Genomic DNA, 24,118 nt, shown 5'->3' on the forward strand with positions numbered 1-24,118 from the left:
TAAGCCAATCTGGTGCTAGTAAAAAGTTATGAATCATTAGTGTTGTTTTACCACAACCACTAGGCCAAATTATTAGACATCTTATATCATCAGGTAACAAAACACCGTTCCTCTTTTTCTTTGTGGCTTTTTCTGTTATTCTTACTTAATTATCCCAATTATCCATTTTAATATTTATTATATAATAAATGAATGTATTTGACTTAAACGATTATTCATCTGTACTAAGCATATACTTGCATTATCCTTTGAAAACGATTTAGAAGTAGCTGTTGTGGGATTTTATACAACATACTTCACTCCAAACATTACCAAATGAAATAATAAGTTAACATTGTGCAGTAACTTTCCTGATTATCCTGAATTTTCAACCTGGTCAATGTAATTTAAAATAATGAGAAGAATATATTAAATCAAATCTTCCATACTTCAGCGATCCTTTTACAAATATCAAATTTACTCACGACAGAAAAAATAGAGTTAAAATATTTAGCGGACATTGTGATATAACCTTAGATACCATCAATACTGTATTAGGTTTTAGTGAGAAAAACTTGGCTACTAACATAGAACATGTTGGAGATAAGGTACGAAAGTTTCACCCATTCGATACTATAAATATGCACTGTGATTGAGCAGAAGGCATGATTTTAAAACATAATGATACAACACATAACGAAACAGATTTAATTGCGACGTTTAGAACAAATGCAGAATTTAGAGAACCAATTATATACGAGCCTAGAGAAAAGATATTTTTCCCAACACATCACAACAAATTTAATAATTTCAAAGTTTCAATTCGAGATGAGAATGGTGATTTGATTGATTTTGTTTTAGCTCGTATAACTGTTCTTCTCGCTAATAAATATATACAAATTTTGTATATAATAAATGTGGATATCTTTGGTAATGTTAAAAGTAGGATAAGTGATATTAATATTAGTGAAGACAAATTAAAACTATTAGAGAATTTAAATAATGTTGCTAACGCAAAACAACTTCAGTCATTAGAAGCTGGTATTAATAGTAAATTAGATAACGATAGAAAACGATTTGAAGATGTGCTAAAAACTTTGCAAGACACATATATAACGAAAGATGCGATTGATGCTAAGATGTATGTTACACAAGAAGACTCTCAAATGGTAAAGAAAAAGGCTGATAAATTAATAATGCAGAAAGAAACTATACCACTATTATGTATATTGAGAGCTAAAAACGTTAAGGAGCCAAATCTTTAGAATATTTAATCTCTGTAATGGCTACAAATTTCTCTATAATGGTAAAATAATGCACATGGAATTAAGCTTTGACAGATATATTCTAGACATATCTTTTTGCGGTATTTTGATTGAAAAGTTACCTTTTAGCTTTAGCCAGAACGATATATTTATGATTAAACCAACTAAATATTCTGCTATGGAAGAAGGACAATTATTGTTTATTGTAATGTATGTAGAAAAAGGCCTTTCGTAAAAACATTTGATATAGAATAAATATGGATAATTTTGGTAACATTAAAAGTAAGGAAAGCAGTAGGATTCTATTACAAATGTTTGTTAGGAAAGAAGAAGTTTTTACATCAAATTATACATCCTGGGTTAATTTTAAGAACAAAAGATTGGTTAATGTATCTAATCCTATCGATAAACAAGATTATCATGCCGATTGACAGAAGATGATGTTGAGAAATCAGTCTGTTTTGCATATAATTTAACTACCTCCTACAAATTTCTTTATACAGGTAGGTTAATGCATATAGCTTCAAGTCTTAATTTATATCTTATAGACATGTTTTTAAATGATGCTCTAGTTGAAAGTTTTCCATTACACTTTAATATAAATGATCAGTTAACAATTAGGTCATTCAAAGATTCTGATTTGAAACAGGGTAAATTATTATTGTTTATTATTTATGTAGAACGAGAAGATGAAGATGGAAACGAATGAAGTGATGGTGATAATGTTAGGAGTGTAGTATTAGGTAATGATGAATTTCAAATTTCTATATAATAAACAGGATGTATTGTTTTAAGTGTAGGAAATCAACAGATACAAAGAAAAATACCATTACAATAGAGCGAACAAAGAATGGAAGATATATTAAGAAAAGTATTTGTTCTATATGTGGTGCTATTAAATCTCAATTCGTTAAATAGAAATATTGACTAGGAGAAGGTAAAGGTATTAGAGAAGATATTATAGAAGGAATTCACAAGCCTTCCAGAAAGAATTATCCAAGGTTAAATGTAATTTTTAAAATTATGGATGATTTATGGCAAGCAGATCTTGTGGAAATGGATAGCGGAGTATTAAAAGGTGTTTCCAAGTTAAACAATAGCTATAAGTGTTTGCTAACGGTTATAGATGTGTTTTCGAAATATGCTTTTGCTGTTCCTGTTAAAGATAAGAGCGGTAAGAATGTTACAGAAGCATTTGAATCCATACTAAGAACGAGAAAACCTAGTAACTTACAAACTGATCAAGTCAAAGTGTTTTACAATAAAGAATTTAAGAAGTTGATGGAGAAAAATAAGATTAGTCATTACTCAACCTATAGTGGTAAGAAAGCTTCTGTTGTTAAGAGATTCATTAGAACACTTAAACAAAACATGTGGAAGAAATTTACAACACAAGCAAATTATAAATGGATACAAATATTACCAACACTAGTTAGCGAATATAATAATCGTGTGCATAGAACAATTGGTTTAAAGCCTATAGAAGTTAGCAAGAAGAATGAGCGAACAATATTGGAGAAAGTGTATAAGAAAGAATATAAGCGTGTTAAACCCAAATACAAATTAGTCGATCATGTTCGTATAAGTAAATCGAAAGGGTTATTTGAGAAAGGATATACACCTAATTGGTCAACAGAAGTATTTGTTATTAGCGAAGTTATTCCATCTAATCCACCTACGTATAGAATTAAAGTTTTAGAAGAAGAGGATGTGCAATGTATATTTTACGAACCACAACTATTAAAGACGAAACTTAAAGACGAATACTTGGTGGAAAAGGTGTTGAGAAAGAAAGGTGACAAAGTATATGTTAAATGGTTAGGATTTAATGATTCACATAATAGCTGGATAGATAAAAGTAATGTTGAAATGTAAATATAAATTTTGTATTTTATGGAATAATGACTATAAATGGTTAGTTTGAATGAGATAAGGATAGCGAAACGTTACTCTTCAAACAACAAAGGATAGCACCAGTTAAAACCACGGATGAAATCCCCTTAAACTTTCTCTTATCTTCTGAGTCGGCGTGTTCTCTTATAGCTTCATCAGTGTCTTTGTATTCTAAAATTTCTGCAAATACAAGGGTTGAAATCACAACAGCAATCCAAACCGTCCAATACGGGCTGTTTCAAAACACAAGAACAATCCAAATCCGCCATTTTGTCTGGATCACAGTCTGTTTCTTTAGATAGACTTAGCTGTTTATATGATCGGTTAATATCTAATCCTATCTAGAAACTTAATTCGTATTGATCAAAGACTTTCTATATAATAAAAATGGAAAAACATTTTGATTTATTACATGATAGACTTAAACTAATTCAGGAAAATCTTAAACTCTTAGCAACACTATTAGAAAAAAACAAATATTATTAAAAGAAAAGGTGATGTTAAAACAAAAAGAGAATGCAGAACACTCAAAGGAATCAAATTGAGATAGTGAAAGTGAAAATGATAGTGATGGCTATGAAGGTTACGAAAGTTATGATGAAGTAGATTCTTCTTAAGTCGCAGCGATGTTTTATGAATTATTTACATAGAAAGCCATGTAACGAGTGAAAATGAATTATTAACTTTCATGGGTTATTCCCATGAAAGCCTCGTCTTAATACAATATATTAATAGACACCGAGATTTTCTTGTCATAATGAGTATTTGCTGTTCTATTAGATATGAAAATGATGTAAAAAAATAAGTAACAAAAATTGGGAGATGGCTAGTAAACATGTACTCGATTTAAAACATTTTAAAAGCTGTAACGATGGATGCCCTATTTGCAAAGAACAAAAACGTGGAATGTATGAAACTATATGTGGTCAAGTGTTTTGTCAGGATTGTATATTTCGCTGGTTAAGAAATCATAATACATGTTCCCTATGTAGAGGTGAACTTCAAAATCGAGAAAATGATTTTATTTCTGATATGGAAGACTTTACTAATCCTACACACAACAATGACGATGATATGGAATACTATACTAATCCTATACACAACAATATAGAATTATTTCTTCATCAGCATCTTGACGAAATTGTTGAAGTTGTTATTTATCTTAGTGATGACGATGCGCAACATGTTTTTGATACTGTTCTTGAAATTTTAAAAATGATCCTGATTTAATAACTTCCATAGAAAATGATCCTGTTTTAGAACCCATAAGAACCAGGGCTAAACAAAGAATTTAAAAATGTAAAGAATTTGAATTTGTAGTAAATCTTTTATGGAAAATATTCTATAAAAGACTGAAAAAATAAATCTTATAATATATATACTACTTGTTTAAACCATGTCTACCTATTACTTAACTGAAAAATGCAAGTACAAAGAGCTTAAACCTATCAAACTTGCTGAGCTGAAGAAAAACAAATCATATGAAATTACATCTTGAAGAATTATTAAAACCAAAGCTGCAGAAAAAGTATTAATACATTTAAATGATAAAATTGAAAACTTTACTCCCAGATAGGTTTAAATAAGATACCGAGCAAGTAAATGGTGATTTAAAGAAAATGAGAATATTTTTAAAGTACAAGGGTAAGAAGGAATACAATATAGGATTTACCAGGCATGATATAGAGTTTGAATCAGAATCTAGAATGTAGATTTTAATCGTGTAACTTTGTGAAATATTTTTATGGTAATAATCATAAAAAAGAATAACTTTTATTATATCATTAGTAACTTTGAAGGGTTATTCCCATGAAAGAAATGCTCTAATACAATATGCTAATAGACACCGATATTTCCCACGTCACAATAAGTATTAGCTGTTGTACTACATACGAAAATGATTAAAAATTTTCCTATTTTCTATAATACGAGGATGGTATCGATACTTACTGTTAAACCTATATTTGACAATGTGTGCAATTATTTAAATATCAAAGATAAAATTAATTTTAGTAAATCATTAGGCATGGTAGATTATTTATTTAAAAAATCAAAAACAGCGAACTGCAAAGAGTTAGAGGATGCCTTATTAAAATCTAAAGGTATGATGCTATCTGATAGGGCCTTAAAGACTTTAGTTAAAGAACAATGGAATCAAATTTGTGAAGGTGAATTGGCTGAAACATTTATGAGAAAATATGATAACAAGATTAACTTTAAAATTATCTCTATACATCAAAATTTATCAGAGGATTTTTTGAGATATTGCGATGATAAAATAAACTTCTATCTAATATTACAGTTTCCAACTTTATCAGATGAGTTTAAAAGAGATTATAAAGATAAACTTGGTCTTATCAATTCGTTGGAAGAAGAGGAAGATGATGAGGTTCTTGATGATTTATTAGAAGGTGGAGATTATTATTACTATGCTGATCTTTGGTGTGTTTTAGCAGAATATAGAAGCCATCACTTCATAATAAATGTTAACCCTTGGGAGGATGATGATAATGGATTAGATTTTTATTACAGCGGAATTAAAACTGTTTTTGATGAAACCGATTGTTAAAAATGAATTATTTTTTCATTAGATCAATAGTAACTTTGATGGGTTATTCCCATGAAAGCCATGTTCTAATACAATATGCTAATAGACATCGAGATTTCCCAAGTCACATGAATATTAGCTGTTGTATTAGATGAACAATTGAGTTTAGGAAAAGACTATATAAATATTACAAAGAAATGTAAACCTATAAAAATAGAATGTGACCCAACAAGAGTTGAAAAACTAATTGCTAAAACAATTTTTAACCTTGTAACAAGAAAAGGTGTTTACCCGTACGATTATGTTAGTGATTGGAATAAGTTTACACAGAGAAAATTACCTCAAAAGAAAGCATTTTTCAACAAGCTTAACAACACACATATAACTGATGAGGATTATAAGCACGCAACGAAAGTGTTTAAAACATATAAAATTAATAATCTCTGACAGTACCATGACATATATAAAAAAAACTGATGTATTGTTGTTAGCAGATGTGTTATACTGTGCAGAATTATTTATACTGAGAATCTATGTGCAATCATAATGAATAAAACAAAATAACTTTCAATAAACCAATATATGTCGGAATGAGTATCTTAGATCCTAGCGAAATATTTTATGTACGACTTTCATTATAATATGATGAAGCCAAAATACTAAGACAAATTAGAAGTATGTTATACAGATACCGATAGCTATATATACCATATCCAAACAGAAGATGTGTATCAGGACATGAAAAATTATATTGATTACTTCGACAAGAGTGATTACTCTAAAGACAAAAGATATAAGATACCACAGGTCAATAAGGAAATACTTGGCAAGATGAAAGATGAACTTAAATGAACAATCACAAAAGAATTTGTTGGTTTGATCAAAAATGTATTTAATCAAGTTCGTAAAGTATAGGTGTTGTAAAAAAAGCAAAACGAGTTAAGAAAAATGTTGTAAGTAAAGAACTTTCATGTAGCGATTATAAAGATTGTTTGTTCAACCAAAAAGAATATTTTAAAAAAATGAATTTAATCAGAAGTTATAAGCACGATTTGTGCAGTATAGAAGTAAATAAGTTAGTTTCAAGTTGTGTAGACGATAAAAGATGTGTTTTAAAGAATGGAATACATACCTTGTCATGGGGACATTATAAGATAGAAGAGATGTAGTTTTAGATGTAAGATTTTAGATTGTAAGTTTTTAGATGTAAGTTTTTATGATTTTAAATGTCATAAAAGCCTATGCGCCTACTTAATCTCACTTTGTGCTATCCTTCTGATTAAATTCATCCTTTTATAATATTTTTAAAAAATATTGGGAGGGCGAAAGTGAGCTAGAAGTAACCAACCTATACTACTACACACACTGGATATAAACGACTGTAAATTCAAGGGGAAGTCTCACAGATGGGCCTGTGTTGTTATGTAAAAAAATTCTGGTGTGTGCTCTTACGGTTTTAGCTATTAAATTTATTAGAAGATAAGTTTAAATAATTTATATAATAACATTACAAAATAAGAATTCTTCAAGGTACAAACAACTCAGGTTTAGAAGGGGCGTCTTCATTGTCATATTTTATCCATTTATGTAGTCTCATTTAAAAATATAATCACCGTCTTCAAAAGCCTTTATCTCACTGGCTATCTTACGACTGTAAGTTTTCTACCGACGCCCAAATGGGATGTTTCGCGAAAATAATCTACTGAGCTGGAGTTAATATTCTGAATGACGGAAAGATGTTAAAATCCGATGTTAGCCTTCTCACCTTCATATCTGAACCTTCTTTGTCTATGAGTAGAAATTATTAACGTTTCATTTCTTACATACCTGAAATAGATTCAACACGAATTGCTGGCTTACACTCCGCACGACGACGTTGAACCAAACGAAGCACCAGACGATCACAGGACAAGACCAGGAATCCATTCCACCACCAAGACAATTCCTTCTATTATTTTTATAAACGCCGTCTGACGTAAGGATTACCCACTGAGGAACTGAGTCGGCACAATGGTGACTTTTTAAAGATGAAACTATACTTTATCACACACGCGGATGTAATCATTTTCTTTGGAATAGTAATACAACACACGACTTCTAGGATATGCAGAATTAGAGTCAGCTTTAGAATTACAACAGTTCACAGCGTCATATTGTAGGAGAACTCTTTTTCGTATTTATTGCAGTACCTTAAATTGAGATCTCAAAACATTCCGACTTCAGTCGACGCTTATTTCGTTGAATTGTTTCAATGATAAATTTCCATGTTTCTATCACTAGCTACTTATTTATGTAAGTCCTTTCATCGTGGGTTGCTTTGTTAATTTTCCCAAAAGTGTGAGGAGAATAAAATGAAAAAAATAAAAATAAAAATTACAAGTTATCATATGGGTATGGTGTCTACAAGAACCGAATTTCATTAAATTTTTTTTATCTGATCTTCTCCAAGGTTAGGGTCACCTCACGTCAGCAGTGGCCGAAATAGATAAGTGTCAGCTTGGATCTAATTTCTCGGCCTACCTAATGTTATACCTTAACACTATCAATCGTGGTGTCGGGGGAAAAACTCTCTATAATCATTTTTCTTGTACGGATGAAAGGCACACAACGACGTTAATCGTGAAAAATCGTCTCTCCTAGTCACACGATGTTGAACTCTTTGCAGGAACACTAGTCACACTGTTATAACTTCAAATGCTTACGCTAGTGTTTTGATAATATATATCGAAAATGAAATAGACATAAAAATAAAAAGACTGTTTCCGACTAAAATATTACTTATATTTTTGGAAATTTCTAATATTTATGTATTCGATCTCTCTCCCTCTCTCTCTTAGCAATTCGTAAGAAATGGTTCTAGTAATTTTTGCACACTTATGTAACAACAATATAAGAAACTAACAATGATGATGTAATCAAACATCTTGTTTGATATATCTCGTTTTTTGAGATACTTACTTCCTTTGCTTTCTTTGAAGGTATCCTCTTCTAAGTCTTGGCCTTCTGTTCTTCTTCATCTTCTCTCCGAAGTTGTGTGATGGAGATTTGAGAATGAAGTATTTAGCATTTTTCTTTCCTTGATCTCGATCTACAAACATAATTTTAAAAATTTCCATTTTTGTAGTATTTATTCTGCATCCCCAGTTACCGGAGGAAAATATTCTTTGCTATGCTTATTGTAAATTATAATGTCCCTAATAACACTTGTAAAATATTTTAATCATTGCCTCAAATGAAAATGACAAGAGGAGGTAGTTCTGTTTCTTCTATCTATTTTTATGTGTTCGAAATTATTCTTTTGGATAAGTACATAATGTGAATTATTTAATATTTATGCAGCATTACTCTCAAAAGCATCCAGATAATTTTATTTATTATACGTAATAACGATGTAAACTCCTAAAATTATAGGTTAACATTATCACAATGTTTATACATTGCAGATTTAATAACTATGTGGAGATGTGGAAAACGTTGGCCTTGTTTGACGACTGTTAATTTTGCATTTTATTCACATCTTAACGTCGTACTAAGACTTGATGATTAAACAACTATTGCATTTGTATCCTTATGCAGGCAACTCACGTAACAATAGTTATTTCTCTACTATATAAACTTTCTAAAGTTGCCACTTTCTTTTGCATGCTTTTAAACTCTCTATAATAACGTATTAAAATTCCTATAATTTCCAATTAAGCATAAGTTTGTTATGGTTTATAAAATTAAAAACATAATATATTCGTCTATATTGTTTACACCATAAAAATAATTAATTCTATTATAGTCACTTTTCCCGGAATAAATTCTTAGATAAAATTTAATAGTATATATATTCAATGGAATATTAGGGACATAATCTATGGCATTAATACTTGAAAGATTATTGTAGAGAACTCTAATTAACAATATTGTTTTTTCTTCTTTTTTAGTTTAACTTGTAGCTTTCCCTGACCAAAAAGTAGACTCGTATTCTTTCCATCAGAGAAGACATAAAATTCTGCTTCAATTTTCCCAGTGAATATAATTTTATCTAACAAAGAGAACTTCTCAATTGTGACACTCAGATTTTGATAAAACTTTTCAGCTAGTTCCTACACATGAAATAAACGAATACGTGCTTTTTTATTTATTTTTTTTTTTGTGAAAAAATTCTCTTAAATGGGAGCACCCCTATCCAAACTTTTGAAAGATGACTGCCTAAAACAAAGAGAAAGTGGACCGTTATGAATGAAACTGTCACATATATTGTAGACGTAAAATGTCTGTATAAGTCATTTGTTCTTTTCTGAAAGAAAACAGCTGGATGGGGTCGAGACCCGTAGTGTCCTTTATCTTAAAAATAATAAACGACAGAAGTCCCTAAATGATATGAATAATTGCAACGGTTTATCGTTGATGCGCATGAAATAAACAAAGACGTGTTCTTTTTATCTTCTACGGAGAAACGTCCTAGCGACCAAAAGCGCCCACTCAAAATTTTGAAATTTTACTCTTCAAAGGCAGGAACTAGTAGTGCATATTGAATGAAACTTTACACAGAAATTGTGGAAGTAAAATAAGTATTTCGTATTTTTCTTTTAAAAAAAAAAAGAGCAATTAAGTGGAGCGCACATCCTGCAAACTTTGGATTATAAAATGTCAAAAGTCTGTATACGTGAATAAGTATATGACAAAAGTGCCTAAATCACATGGAAAACTGCAAGGAAACTATGTGTGTGAACAAAACGCACAAAAAGCCGAACACATGCTTTCAATTTGCAGTAAAACTATGTGGATGCGATGGCCCCTAGGAAAAAATAAGTATTATTACAGAGAAGATGGAAAGAGTGGGCTGAAGTGAATGAAATAGCACCTGGATCTTGTACATGTAAATTAAGACAATACTTGTTTCGCAAGTATCCACATCGGATTTGCTTCAAATTTGGCACGTCAAAGGTAAGCACAAACGTCGACACCATACTATATTACTGTATCAATATTACTCTAAGATACGCTATAGGTAGGAAACGGCTAGTGCTAAAATAGTAAAAATGTCTCCCAGTAAATAGATTGTTGAAAGTAGGAAACACTTGTCAGTTTGTTTACCCAGCTATTAGTAGAGGCAAACAACTCTTTAATCAATAATCGTATTTAACACGCGAAGTAAATATTGTGAAGTAGAAAGTAAAGAAAACTTCTTGACATATATTGTATTCACAAAAGGAGGTATATGGATTAAAAAATATCTAATAAGTAACGAAATACAACAACTTTTTCACAAATATCACATGTAGGTTTATGGTCTGTGAAAAAAGATTCAAGTGTTGTGAATTGTGCAGGATTCTCGTCAGTATAGCCACTTCGATATCAAACATATTTGAACATAATAGAAAACCGCAGGTATGAAACCTGATTATGAGTCAGAGATTGAAGCGTTAAAATGCTGTTCTTCCATAAATCAAGATTAACGTCCTACTGCAGTAAGAGAAGTATGTCTGGAAACCGCGTGTTACTTTTTTTTCCACAAACGAAATCCATAATCGTCTAATGGTGGAAGTCTCCAAATAGCCATTTCGGTAATTTGAGTAACCTTTCATTTATTCGCTCTGGTAGGGCTGCATCTAATAAGTAATCACAGTAACTAGCCCATGAGTACAAAACTACAATGACATTGTCCGCGGTTGAAGGAAAATAGGCGTTTCCCAACCACAAACAAAAATGTTCTTTTGATAGTTTACGTAACACCTTAACATAAATGTTCTGAGATAGGAAAATAATTTTCTTTACATTTCGCCGAAATTCTCTACTAGTTTCCTTCATAACTATAAACAGTGGGGATAATAATCTGCCGTCAGCTGATAGCAAAGGCTTTATGGTATTGCTGTGAGTCGTACTACCACCTACTGTATAACTATATTCAATTTTTTTTCCTATCGCTCAGCAATAGAACGAACACCATACATCATAAATTGGATATGATTTTGATCAGAATTAAATACTGTGCCCGCCCACACTTCAACATGTGTTATTTTACTCTATCAATACAATCGTCTCTTTGTACTTGTCCTTTCACTTTTATTTTGAACAGTGTAATTGATTTTGTTACAAATTTCGTCACTTTTCGCTACACAATATGACGCGCATTCTTAAATTCCTATAACGATTTAGTGGGATTTTTAAGTGAAGGAATCGGAACGAACATGCCAAAATGGGCAGCCCACCTTTGCATAGTTATATATATATATATATATATATATATATATATATATATATATATATATATATATATATATATATCATAAATCGTCATTTTTGCTTGCAACGCATCTTGATTTTTCTAAAAACAACTGCGATATTTGCTTAAGCTTTTCTCTTTTTGTACTTGCTTCTACCTGTTTCTTCCAGCGATGTAATTGGTTCCGTGACAAAACGCTCCGGAATTTGGCTTTTATATATTTAAGGGAAAGATGTATTTTGTGGTCACTCCACATTAATCAACATAATCCAATTATAATAGATCGTACGGGTGGTCTTCTCTACTTCCATACCATACAGCACTGGCATAGTCTTCTCCTTGAGGTTCATCATTAAAACCCTAACTTTCACTTCGTTGGAGGAAACTGCTGAAGTTTGTAAAAACTTATGTTTTTTCGTCGGTATGTAGAAACTACTCATCTCAAGCTCGTTCTATAATGTTTCATTTAATATCTGTGACTTGTCGCTAGGTGTCATTCAGGTGTGGATAGCAACTAGAAAAGTGCAGACGTTTCTGATTAATGTTTCATAGTTTAAGTATCACACATGTTTATATCACTCACACCTTCAAGAGATCAAGAATCTGTTATGTTAATGTTCATGTAACACTACACGTTGGAAACGTAACATACGCGAATAAAATGTTACAGACTAACACGGCCTGAAACAACATAAAATATATCCTTCAGCTATATTGTAACTTATTTTCAATAACTTGATAGCACTGAATGAAAAATTACAAGCAAATTACACACACTACAGAAATTAATCTCTGGAAAATGAAAGATGAAGTAGAATGACAAACAGCTATAAGTATATTATTATGTAATAGTTTTCTTATTCCCACTTGACACAAATATCATTCAGAAGCACCACTATAGTGATTTAAAAAATGCTAAACACTTGAGAGAACAATAATCTGGGATCAACATATATGTTCGTGTTATTCGTATAACCTCAGTGAGGCTTCCAGGAACGACTCTATTAACATCTTGTTGTTTGTCTGTCTGTTTGTACCATTTTAGGGGCCTCAATGTTCATTCGTTGAAATTGTGAGGTTTGTAGTATGACTCAGTCGAAATACAATGTATTGATTCCTAATTTTAGGTCATTTAACTAATGACAAAAGTTAACTATTTTAACGCTATCTGTTTCCTCCCTGTAACGGATTTTATAGTATTTCAGGGGGCGCCTTTAAGCCTTACAATGTTCTCCGCATGAAAAAAACAGTGTCGATTTATTTTATATTTAGTTTTCATGTGTTAAATTTGAAGCAAATCGAATGACTGTAATTGGGAAACACAAACTGCTTGCTTGTAAGTATACAATCTCATTCCTTTCGGTCTACTAATTCCTGCTCTTCTACTGTAATATGTACATGTTTTGGAGGGGCTTTCGCTCCAACACTGTTTTTCCACACGAAGTAAAAATTTGTAATTAATTACTTTTGATTATTGCCTTACACAAATTTCGTTTCAAATGTCCTTATGTTTTAGAAAATTTTGAGTTATAGTTAATGGCACTTTCATGTTTCGTAACCGAAAATTTGGAATTGTCTGTGCACCCACTAACTGTTTTTTTCAGGAACATACCAAACCTTTGTTCCAACATTTTACTTCTCTACTATCTGGGCACCACTTAATTCACATTAATCAACTTCTTCCATACGTGTGTCCAATTTCCAAATTTTTATGTGGGCCTTTTGCCCTTAAAGTTCTTTCTTCGCAGAAATTCAAAAAAAAACACGTATTTTGGTTATTTCATAATTGGTATCTACTTTCGATAATTATTCCAAATCGGAGTGTTACACTCAGGAAGTGTAACATGTATGTTAAAAGTATTTGGCAACGACAAAAGCGGAGATTTCTATAAAATACATAATTAAAAAGTTGTTTAGTTTCATCTCCTGCTTTCCAAAGTGTTGGATTTCAATTTTTTTTAGATCGACCTTTTTCACTTTAAAATCATGTATACCCAACTTAGCACGTATGTTTATTAAATAATAATAATTGGGCAACCATCAACTTTTCAAACTTATTTCTTTCTTTTGTCTATCATCATATTGATAATGACACATGTTTAGTGGTAATTATAATATATGTATCCCGGTCAATGGCATTACGCACCACGTCAATGGGAAAATTGTTCACTGCTCGGGTCAAGGATTTTTTCAGACTGTCGACAGATGAATGCCGTTTATGGCAGACCTTTGACTGAAGGACTGCCAAAGTTTGTAATTCAACAGGTTATGTTCCGGGCCGGTTTCCCTGTGTGGCCTGGAGCGGAATCCTGCTGGAAGATCGACCATTCTCCAGGGAACATGGTAGCAGACAGTGGTTTCACTTTAGGTGTTAGCACTGTGTCCTGGTACACCTTAGCAGCTGCTTCAACACCTTGTTCGCAAAAATGCAGTTGCGTTGTGCCGGAGTAGCTCACTCTCCACCAAACCATCACTGAGGCAGGATGATGTGCCCTCTGAACCCTTGGAGCTGCCTCAGCAGCTGTAGTGGATGACGTGACATACACACGGTCACTTTGGGCGTTGTAGGCCTGCTCAATTGTGAACACCTTTTCCTAAGTGAACAGAATCTTTCTGTGGAGATTGTTGGCGTAACACCGAAACAGTCTCTTTGATTTAAGGACCCTAAGGGACATTAATGTGTGGCTCAGAAAGTGGCCAGTCAAAATCTTATACACCCGTAGATGTAGGTTAGTTCTGAGCACATAAGACATGGAATTTCTGCTGATGTTCATCTCAGCAACCATCACATTTTGTGTTGGAACAGGATTTCTTCAAATTCTTGCTAAGACTGTTTTCTGGACCATCGGAGTCCGTACCATTCATGGTCTGCCACTCCTTGCCGTTTCAGTCTCGGTGTATCGCTGTAGAGCGCAATACATGAATCTCTTGCTCATTTGTAGGGGTTTCATAAAAATGAAAATCTCATCTGCTGTCTTCCCGAGGTTTTGTAGAGCAATTACTGCTACACGATTTTCGTAATCGCCTCACTCCATCAGAACTCAGTACAATATCACCGTATGTCATGAACAGTCAAACACACACTACATGCATCTTCCGCTTTATACACAGCTCTGTGCCACTCCGCATGCCTACAGCGCCACTCCAAACTTTGTGACATATTTATAACTCTCTCTCTCTCTCTCTCTATATATATATATATATATATATATATATATATATATATATATATAAATTTTCAAAAATATTTCTTGAAGAATAAAATTTATAACGTGTCTTCAGAAGAATTGTAACAATATGTTTGATATTGTGAAAAATATTTGCATACTCTCTATTTAAGAGTTCTGTTAAAACTTCAACAAATCTTAACTTCATACTGCACTTATTCTTGTAACATGTTTCATCTTTTTAAATATTTTGGATGTTTTATTAATTTAAAAATCCTTCTTTATCAATTCGTAAATTAATATTATTTATGTCTTTAGAAACAATGTTAATTTATTTGATCATATGAATCGTAGTATTAGAGTTTAAGGTTAGATAACAAAGAAATACAGTCTCACATCTATTATTGTTAGGATAAATGGCAACTACAATTAGAATTAAAACGAAACGAAATATAGCTAAAATCACTTTCCCATTGATCGTTAATATTACTAGTCGCATATATACAGCCTTTAAATGTTAAATTAGGTAGATAATTTTAGTAGCTACATTGTTAAAATGTAACAATTATTATCATTTTGATAAAGCAATAATCAAATATTTTAATATGTTCATTCGTATTGTCAATAATTACACTTGATTGTGCATTAATTTATCAAATTTTATATGCTTTATAAAAAGATTTATTTCACACGACTTTCGAGAAAAATTAACAATCATGGATCATCTCAATATTGTTGTTGGTATAGCAGCAATAGCAGGCTGAACATTAAGTGCAGCCTTTTGCCCCACTTTACTCTATTAGAGAAGAAATATCTCCTCCAGTTCCCTTCCAGGTGGCAACGTACCAAGAACTGACGAAACGTTGCCACGTTGGACCGGAATGGATATACGTTGTATTAAGAAGGACGCTGAACGAACATCTCCAGAAACGATAGATATGTATCTGCCTACCTCTCTGATAAAATCAAGGCTTCTATAACCCTATGCCCCTACTGGTCTCGATGGCTATTGGAGCAAAAATAAATTTGTCGAGGGGATTGTTGTATTTAATTTCCTTTTCTGCCTCTCTACTTCTAGCACCTTCTCGAGCATTCATAACACTCAATGGGAGGCTTGAATGGGCAAATGTGTCCGGACATGTAAAATCCCAAACTAGTGATTTGCCTCTCATCCAAGGTATTAATGTCATGCCGTCAGGTCGTTTACCATCAGAACGACAACAGCCTGACGGTTCACAAATGGAAGGAATCCCTGCCGTTGTGAAGGCTCGCAAAATGATGTCATTAACAGATGAATGTTTGGTGTTCTTGCCAATGCTCTTCATGCATGATATTTCTTTTTGATGTTTCATATTTTTGAGCTGTAGAAAAGGAATAAGTTAGTGAACAACGGCGATATTTTTGAAATACTTATTCATGATTTGTACGATGACCACAGTGTAAGGTTTTACATTTTCTCATATTTTGAAATTATTAAGGCATTTCAATTTTCTCTTCATTTCTGCAAGCGAAATAGTATACACATGGTGTTTTTGTATGAAATATGATTAGGATAATTTGTTGCTTTGTTGTAAAATATAAGCGAAACATTTGGATTTATAATAAGATCATAAATAGTGATTTTGCGATATAAATAATTAAAAATATGTTCCAAAAATTACTTTTTTGTCTTTCCTTGGTTGTGACACATCACATATTAAGTTAAAACAGTGATATTCTCCTAGTTTATAAACTTTAATGTAAAGTTTTACCCTGCTCCCAAGCTAACGTTCTCATCTTGTTTTAATCGATTTACTAATAATCATTCTCTTTTATGGTTCGGTTCTGGTATAACAGTAAAATTTCTTCTTCAATTTTACTCATTTTATATATCTCCGAACTCACTAAAATAACAAGATGACGTACGATCTATTTATTTTCTCACGAAATGAACTTATTTTGTAGAATGTTGTATTTATTATTTTTCTCTTTTTACGTAAGAGATGTTAAATGTATAACCGTTTTAATTCTCGTTTTAAATTAGTCACTTCTATCAATGGTTGATGACGACGATGACGATTGTATATATATTATAAATATCGATTGTATATATTATAAAGAAAATAGGGGGAAATTAATCATTTTAGCATGTTTTATAGAATTATGAAATAGTAAATTCATTAACTCATCATTGAGTTTAGGTAGTAATAGTACAAGTAAATATCCACGTGTTGGACTAATTTTCTTGTTTTGTCTATGGGATTTTCTTTGTTCGCCTGTTAGTAAAGAGTCTTCTTATATCGCTTTCTACTTGATATTCACAACATTGTTATAGGTATGTTTCCTTTCTAAAACATTGTGCAACATTTATAAATACTATGGGCCAATAAAGGATTGTAATAATAATAATAATTTACGTCATTTATGATTATTTTGGTTTCACGTAAAGTAGCTCACAGTGTTTGACTATTGTAGACAATGATAAAGTAAAAGGAGGATAATGAAAATTTATATTATGAACGTATTTTTCTTTTTTATCTCGGCTTTCCTTTTACCTGATGAAATACGAACGTAATGATATAAAGTATTTCTATATATATATATATATGCTTCAAAGGTTGGATATTTTCTTTAAAGTCAATGTGTAGGTATACGAGTGGTATGTTGGTGCTTTCATATAACTTCTTCTACAAAATAATAGGTTATCTAATGCTATTTAACAAGAAACATGTTCAATTTGTGATTTATATCGTCGACGTTTAAATACCTTAAGATATTAAAAGCTCAATCTTGTATGTTGATTCTTATTTGTTTATGAAATATACTTTGCGTAATGAAAATATTAATAATTTATCTTCGATGATATTCTTTGGCAAATAATTATAGAAATGTTGAGAAATAACAGCCTGAATTTCGTAAATCCCTTAAACTCTCGCCCTTGGTTTTATTTTTATTTCACTACTCTGTCTCTGTACTACATTAGATGTAAAGGTAGTTACATTGTCAGTACTAGATCTGTCCTGTTGGTAACAGAATGATAGAGATTTTTGTTTTCTTTACTTACAGTTGTATACTTCATTTCAAAAGTATACAATACTAGCAGCGTTCACCCCGCTTCGCTGCGGTCACCCCGGAACGCAATAAACTTTGTTACTTAGATAATTTTTACTTTTTCGCTTTCAAGTGATATGATAAAAACCATAGAAGATTGCAGTAAATGTTAACATTATATCGCCTGTCATTTATGTTAACCCGCCCCGCTTCGCTGCGGTCACCCCCGAACGCAATAAACTTTGTTACTTAGATAATTTTTACTTTTTCGCTTTCAAGTGATATGATAAAAACCATTATAACGCCTGTCATTTATGTTAACCCGCCGAGTGACACGGTCATGCGGGTTGCATATAAATACGTTTATTTTTATACCTATGATGAACTAACAAAGGATTTGTACGTAATGGACACCTGAATGGTCAATTATCTCAAGACACTGGTAATTGAAAATTAAAGTGATATGATAAAAACCATCTAGGGTCCAAATCCTAATAACCCCCCAAAAATAAAAGAAATTGGTTCAGCCGTATTAGCGTGATGAGCGGACAAAGGATTTGTACGTTCTCTTTTATATATATAGATAATGAAACTCCGCCCGTGAAAACTGCATAAACGAAAATTCAGTGATAAAATTTAAAAGCATCGAATGCACTTTGTAGTTGGCACCAAAGATGGCCAAAATCTCATTTATATTAAAGGCCTATCATTCTTTCTTTCTTTATTTCATAGATGGCGAACATATAGTTTTTCTTAGATTTTGTAGGTACTTTTGGCGCGAGTATTCCAACCAATACATCCTGTCTGAAAATGTTCTCTGAAAAGTTGGTATTGATTATGTAATTGCAAATTGTCTCTAGAGAAAGCTGGACTGTAATACACGAGACAACATTCAAATAATTTGAAAAATATTTAATACAAATGTAATTTTAAGGACGAATCGCTCATTCCAACTTTTGCGTAATTATAACGTGTGGTTAGTAAATTAATTTCTCTATTTAATTTAAAATATGCTCTAGTCTCTGAATTACAGTTCTGAATAATCCCATACTATGTTAAGATTCGGTGTGGCGTCATGTTCAGCAGGGAAGCTATATGAGAAGTAGTCCTACAATACAGAATGAAATTTCAAAAACATGAGCTCTCGACGAGATATCGAATAGAGTCTCTGGCACAAAGGACGTATGCGTTACCGTATATTCTGAAGAAAGCACCCAAATACATATTTGATAATATGAATGGTTAAATTGCATATTATTTAAATATAACTATTCAATTCCTTTATGATTTAGATTCTAACATGCAGCTGGCTTTGTTAATATATTTATTAGCACTGTCAGAAAAATAATAAAATACCTACCAATTGCAAACAGGCAATAATGAATGTACCAACTGGCAGTGAATAGCAACAACAACACTTTTGTTGTGTATACCACGGCATGTTGTCGTCTTTCTACTCTGAAAATGAAATATCACTTGTAAATGAAGTGGAAGGAAATCAAGAGTATCTTGATTTTGTAATGTTTGAAGAAATCAACAATTCTTACTATGAATAAAGACGATTACTCTTAGCAGACTTGCGTTCTCTCACAGCTGTGCATATAAAATGGTTATACTTAAAAATCAAGAAACGTGAACAAGCGACGAAAACTAGTAAATTACGAGTTGCGTTTAAACGTTTCAGGCATAACATGGAGGGGAAGTTCACAGTTTCTTACAAATGTAGTATGAAATAATTTAATTGTTATATATATTTTTCAATTTCAAAAAGGACCATGTGGTGTAAACACACTTTAACTTATTGCTGTTTCGATAAATAATTTTCGAAAAGGGGCTTTAGATTACCGTGACTGTTGCGAAGAACTGGAAGTAAAGAAAGGTGCATTATAATGTGTGATTAATTATGAAGAACTTACATTTTGACTAGGGAATTGACTAGGTTAGATTGAACACCACAACTTATATCACTAATAGCGTCAATCGTCATATTTTAAAAAAATTGCCGCAGTAACCTCTTTGTCAGAAAGTTTATCTTAAGTTTTGACGTAGAGAGAAGGGGGAGAAAGAAATGTGACATTTCTAAGATCTAAGCTATTCACTAAGGAAGTAGAGGAATTTGAACACCCAAGATTAGACACACATAGGAGAGTGAAATTTGAATTTTTGGAAACAGCTTAGAGAGGTGAAAATGTAATTAAAATTTGGAAAAGGAATAAAGTAATACACATTTTTCTTTTATTATATTCTAGTATATTTATTTTAGCATTCTAACATCTCTATCCAGGATTACGAGGTAAAGTGAAAAAGTAAATATTTCTGTTTCAAGAAATATATCGGAAAAAATATTGCATACCAGACGTAGAATCGAACTCGCTACTTTTGATTTCAGAAGCCATAGATCTAACTACTGAGCTAATAACTCCTCTACATTAGAGAGGTTATCGGTGCCTTTCACTTTTCAGAAGTGCACTCTGACCACTTCGAAATATAATCTTCAAAATTTTTAAATCTGCTCGTGAATTCCTAGGGTATAAGCAGAAGTACCCGTCACTTTATGGTTGTAACATTACTCTCCTGTCACTTCCGTCAGCATCGTGAATCTTTTGGAGATATACCATATTTACGAAAACACGTTGATCCTTCCCATACATGACCAAGTAGTTACAATTGAAATTCGAAAAACCGTTGAAGCAAAAACAATATATTTTTAAATTTCTTGTTCTGCACCAGTGCCCGTCATCTCAAAATTCATATGATCCAGCGTTCATAAGGGTTTTACATCATGCTGATCAGCAAGCTCTGAATTTATCTCTTTCACAGTTCCCATATGATATGACACTGCAAGAAGCATTCATTAGACGATTATATTCTATCATCACTTTAACTGGTGCATCTGAAATGAATTTAAGTTGCTTCGCTGTTTGCTTCTTTTCGAGAGACTCAACCATTAAACTGTCAGTCCGTAGATTTTCATATCTTTAGGCAGTCCGGAGTTTGCAATATATCTGTTTACAGGCATTCGAATACTTGTCTTTTCGACAATATGTAAAGTTTGAAAGTATGTCTCATTTTCGTTTAGTCAGAAACTTTATACAGATGGTTGGTCCGAAAAGAAGTTTATATTTTTAGTAATAGTAAAGGATGGTATTAAATACGCAGGTATAAACAGAAAACGTGATAATGCCACAGATATATTTATATTTATCATCTCGTTCCTTCCTGTGCAACAAACCACAGTCCTCAGAACGGACATTTCAAACTTCTGATAAACGATACCTTCTAGACTACTCGCCACCTTGTATCACTTTATGTTACCTTAAAAGATTCGGTACGGCATGTTTACCGAATTTTCGCACACTGATTATTCTTGATTCCGAAGTACCGACCATTATAACTTATTAATATAGACTCACACTACACCTTTTATCTTATATTTGCGTTGTATTTTCATTTTTATATCACTCACTGACTTTTTCTTTGACCCTTGGGTACGCCACTACTCCACTAAAACTGACAATCCATTTTAGTCGGTTTTGCAACTCTCAATATAGCTTTGACCATCTGCTGACCAAGATGTTTTGGATGACAAACTTGAATTGTCTTCCCACTGGACATTCAATTAGCGGTACATCGCGGTCACCTCACGTCCTCAGTACACTTTGTCAAAGCGATTTTCGTGACAATTATTCGAAAAAGATTACAGAATTACAATATTGCAAGGAGTAAAATACTCCTTTTCACCTCTCGTTTTTCCGGCACTTTTTCACTGTATTCGCGGTTCGTCGTGCATTTATTTTCGTCCATCAAGTTTATCCACGATTCGTGAACCGAAAACTGCATCTTCATAACGTTGTCTCCATGGACCAAACCACTGTCTTGTTCTCTTCCTGGATTTGGTTCCGAAGCTAAATTTTTCTCGTAATCCTGCGATATACAAACTTGCTCAATTCTGTGATCTGAAGCTAGTGATTTATTTGTGTACAGCGATTGAATATAGAATTATTAGGTGTTTTTGCATCCTGTGCCTCCAAGTGTAGAGAATTTAGAGTGTTTTTGTTCACCTGTGCGTATATTGGTGTGCTCAAGTAATGCTTGCTATGAGCATTGTGTAGGCCTGTTTTTGGTTCTTCATAGGCATTGTATAATTCTCTATCTTTGTCATTACTAATGATATTTCCTCTAAGCTGGTCTAGTATTCTTAATTTAAATAGAATAAAACCTATAACCTTTATAATCATGAATAATAATACTTCTACTGTTTTTACTATACTAAAATACAATTGTTGATCTTCATTTCACTTCTAACCGTAAAACATATAGAGAGGTATAGGGAATATGAGGCTTATTTTCTCAATTGATGTTCTATATTCCTTTTTGTGTCTACCTTTCGTTTCAGTTGTAACGACAACTTGTGGCTCGGTAGGCCTAGATTTGTTCTATTTTTGTCATTGCATTCCCTTTTGCATAAATTATGCGTAACGCATGCAACGATACCCATTTCTTTCTTTGTGTAATCTTTTGGTGCTATTAACAACTCTTTCATAACATCTTGTTTCTCTCCTCTCTCTTTTCTGAGGAGCCCCACTCAATAAGTCCCAGGTTCATATACGTATTGCGCCAACAAGTCTTAAACGCGCCTCCAACATCCACATTCCACTTAGAAGACTGTGTTATTTCGCTGAAGACTCATATCGACTCCTCAGGACTGTTTGTAGTAGCAACCAGGTTACTACTTGGGATTACCCTGGGACACTTCCCAAGTGCTAATCTACCCTAAGTGCTAATTCCCCTTAAGTGAGTCAATGGTGTGAGAAGAATACTTATAGTGAAATCTCAATTATAATCTTCTTCCTATATATATATAGCAACACGATAAGGCTATAGCATAGTGAAAAGAGATGAGTGATTTTAATAAAGCATTTAATTATACATAATCAGTGTTAAGTGTTGTGATCTTTTCTCTTCATTATTTTTCTTTTTAATAGTATTCTAATAAATAAGTAGTGTCATTTAATCCAGTGTGTTTTCGTTGTGAGTGTAAGTTTGTGTGCGTTATGATATGGGTGAACCTCTGATCGTCCGTGAAGTTTTCGAGACGAGGCATCCGAACCTCTCCGCTCCTAATGTTCATCTCAACATCGAGACCGATGAGCACTTATTGAAACAAAGTTGTAATCCCTTCTGGGAGAGGACCTTCCACGTCCTACCCAGGTAAGTCCAGGTCTCAGGAGAATATTCATTGACAGGACAACGGAGGACAGGCCACGAACCAAGATAAAATAGTCGATTACACACTCAAGAAAAATGATCACAGTGACCACAAGATTAAAATCAAGTCTTCTCTTCATTTATTTTCCTTAACGTTGCACCATTTTTGTTTCTCATGATTCAATGACAATATTCCCACGATGAAGATGGTTCTGCCCTCGGAAATTTTCCCAACTTTGTTCATTCATGAGAATATTTCCAAGCTCTTCCTTTCGCAAGAATATTTCCACGGATTTTCTCACAATTCGTGGGAATATTTCCACGGTTCCTACTAGGCAAAAAAATGTGGCTCCTCGTCTTATATCGACGTATATCTACTGTAATTATTAGATTATCGCCTGTATGCATGTTTTGATAGTTCATAGTCATTATAAAGAAGCAGTCCATGGGAAATGCCGAAATATCCAAGCTACGTACAAATTTAAGGCAAGAAAAATATCCATAGAACCATAAGTAAAAAAATACGCTTTGCTAAAAAATAAATTCAACATTTTTCCAAAATATTTTTCAATTTCAATTTGTTTAATCTTTGAAAGTTTGCATTTTTTTAAGAATATATAATCAGGCAACAAATATGTTTTGTGCTATGAGTGCAGATTTTTTGACGGTGGTGAATACAATAAAATGGTTGGCTGCTTCATGTTTTATTAGCTTTAATGGTTCACACAAGAAATAACAGTCTCCAGAAAAAACAGAAAAGGTCAGAATTAAAAATATAAAAGTATTACAATTTTGCAAACTAGTTAAATATTTT

The 24,118-nt window shown here is 32.4% G+C and overlaps 1 protein-coding gene across 2 annotated transcripts in view; it reads right to left on the reverse strand.

The window, feature by feature from the left end:
* The window catches only part of LOC145681640 (uncharacterized), a 446,103-nt gene that overhangs the window by 380,833 nt on the left and 41,152 nt on the right, over positions 1-24,118 (reverse strand). Inside the window, exon 2 of one of the 2 annotated variants that reach the window (XM_081753259.1) lies at positions 19,457-19,554. The exons of the other annotated variant lie outside the window; for it this stretch is intronic. Within the exon in view, the coding sequence (XP_081609385.1) occupies positions 19,457-19,537 (81 nt within the window). The 5' untranslated portion in view covers positions 19,538-19,554. The remainder of the gene's footprint in view (positions 1-19,456; positions 19,555-24,118) is intronic. 2 annotated transcript variants of the gene reach the window in all.

This window comes from Thermobia domestica, chromosome 3 (assembly GCF_964235325.1).
Source record: "Thermobia domestica chromosome 3, izTheDome1.hap1.1, whole genome shotgun sequence".
NCBI lineage: Eukaryota > Metazoa > Arthropoda > Insecta > Zygentoma > Lepismatidae > Thermobia > Thermobia domestica.